This window comes from Notamacropus eugenii, chromosome 2 (assembly GCF_028372415.1).
Source record: "Notamacropus eugenii isolate mMacEug1 chromosome 2, mMacEug1.pri_v2, whole genome shotgun sequence".
Lineage (NCBI taxonomy): Eukaryota > Metazoa > Chordata > Mammalia > Diprotodontia > Macropodidae > Notamacropus > Notamacropus eugenii.
In genome coordinates, this window is record NC_092873.1 from 73,948,898 (window position 1) to 73,950,662 (window position 1,765).

The 1,765-nt window shown below is 35.1% G+C and overlaps 1 protein-coding gene across 1 annotated transcript; it reads right to left on the reverse strand.

The window, feature by feature from the left end:
- Window positions 1-942, reverse strand: LOC140523537 (olfactory receptor 2T2-like). The gene has a single exon (XM_072638360.1). It carries the CDS (start codon window positions 940-942, stop codon window positions 1-3), a length of 942 nt encoding a protein of 313 aa, XP_072494461.1.
- Between the last annotated feature and the right edge of the window lie 823 nt (window positions 943-1,765).

The window sequence follows — 1,765 nt, forward strand, 5'->3', positions numbered from 1 at the left end:
TTAATTTTCTGGGAAGAAGCACATTTTCTTAATGTTTTTTTTTAGAGCTGCTGACACATCTTTATTTCTTAAACTATATATCACAGGGTTGAGCATAGGGGTAAGAATGGTGTAAAAAGCTGAAACTATTTTGTCTTTTTCTGGTGTGTGAAAGGAACGGGGCAAGACATTAGAATAGAAAGAAGCCCCATAGAAAATACTGACTACTATTACGTGGGATGAACAGGTGGCTAAGGCTTTGTGTCTACCTTCAGAAGAATTCATCTGAGTGACAGTAACCCAAATCTGGATATAAGAAAAAGAGATAAGGGATATGGGAACGATGAGCATCAGGACACAACAGGCATACATAAGGGTCTCATATAGGGATGTGTCTGCACATGACAACTTTAGCACAGCAGGAATCTCACAGAAAAAGTGGTTGATCTTTCGTGAGCCACAATAAGGAAAACTCATAGTGACAGGGGTCAACATAAAGCCATCAAGGGAACCACCAATCCAGGACCCCACTACCATAAGTAAGCAAACCCTATAGTTCATTAAGAGAGGATAATGGAGGGGGTTACAAACAGCTACATAGCGATCATAGGCCATGAGACCCAAGAAAAAGGACTCACTCCCAAACAAAGTCAGGTAAAGAAAGATCTGAACTGCACAGCCCAAAAAGGAAATGTTCTTTTCCCTGGACAGAAGGTCTGCCAACATCTTAGGAACTGTGATGCAGATGTAGACAGTGTCCATAATAGAGAGTTGACTAAGTAAAAAGTACATGGGAGTATGAAGCCTGGAGTCCACGTGGATAAGCAGAATCATGATGACATTGGCCATGACAGCCACCACGAAGATAGATAAAATGATAGTGAAGATCAAGCCAGGGAACGCAGGATTAGTGAAGAGTCCCAAAAAGATAAAATCAGTGGAATTCTGATATAGTGTTTCCATTCCTTTGCCAAATTACCTAGAGTTGTAAGGAGGCAAATTTGGTTATTTATTTACCAAGCATTCATAGAATACATCTTGTGAAGACTTTACTATCTAGAGAGGATGGAATACTAAAGAATTAGAATACATTGTTTCCTATATAGCTTTATGAATATGGATAGCCCTAAAATTTGCCCTGTAATTATTCCTTACAGGAAGTCCATGGATATATACATAAACATAAACATAGAGATGACATATATTTGAGTTTCATTTGAATAATTTGGGATGAATTCTACTCTAAAAAGTCATCTCCTGTCATCATCAAAAATATAACTGGGTTCTTTGAACAATAGACTTTTGGAATTCAGGTTGCAAGCTTTGTATTTGTTATCATGAACAATACTCACACATACAATATCCACATATGTATTTATATATGTACATACACAGTTATGTATGTAAAATGTTCAGAAAAAGTCAGTACAGTTTTAATAGTTTAAACACAAATTTTTATTAATAACTTCAACATAGATTTTCGGTTATAAACTTTTGAGTGGCTGAATTTTAGATTTGAAATGTACATTTTTAAACAACTTGAAAAAATATTTTTCTAAAGTACAGCAAATCTTGATTAAGAGGACTTTCATATAAGCAAGCAAATTGAAAGTGAATGGATAGGCAAAAATTTTCCCACCTCATCAAGTTGTTTATCGCAGAAATGAGTTCTAATATAGGAATACAATAATATCAGATATGCCCAGTAATTTGAACAACATAGAATTCAAGAAAGGAACTATTAATAAAAAAACTATGGATACACATAAATGTACAGAATATGAGT

Bases quoted from the DNA above. Each gene is read 5' to 3' on its own strand.
- LOC140523537 (XM_072638360.1), bottom strand. From the start codon at position 942: ATGGAAACACTATATCAGAATTCCACTGATTTTATCTTTTTGGGACTC.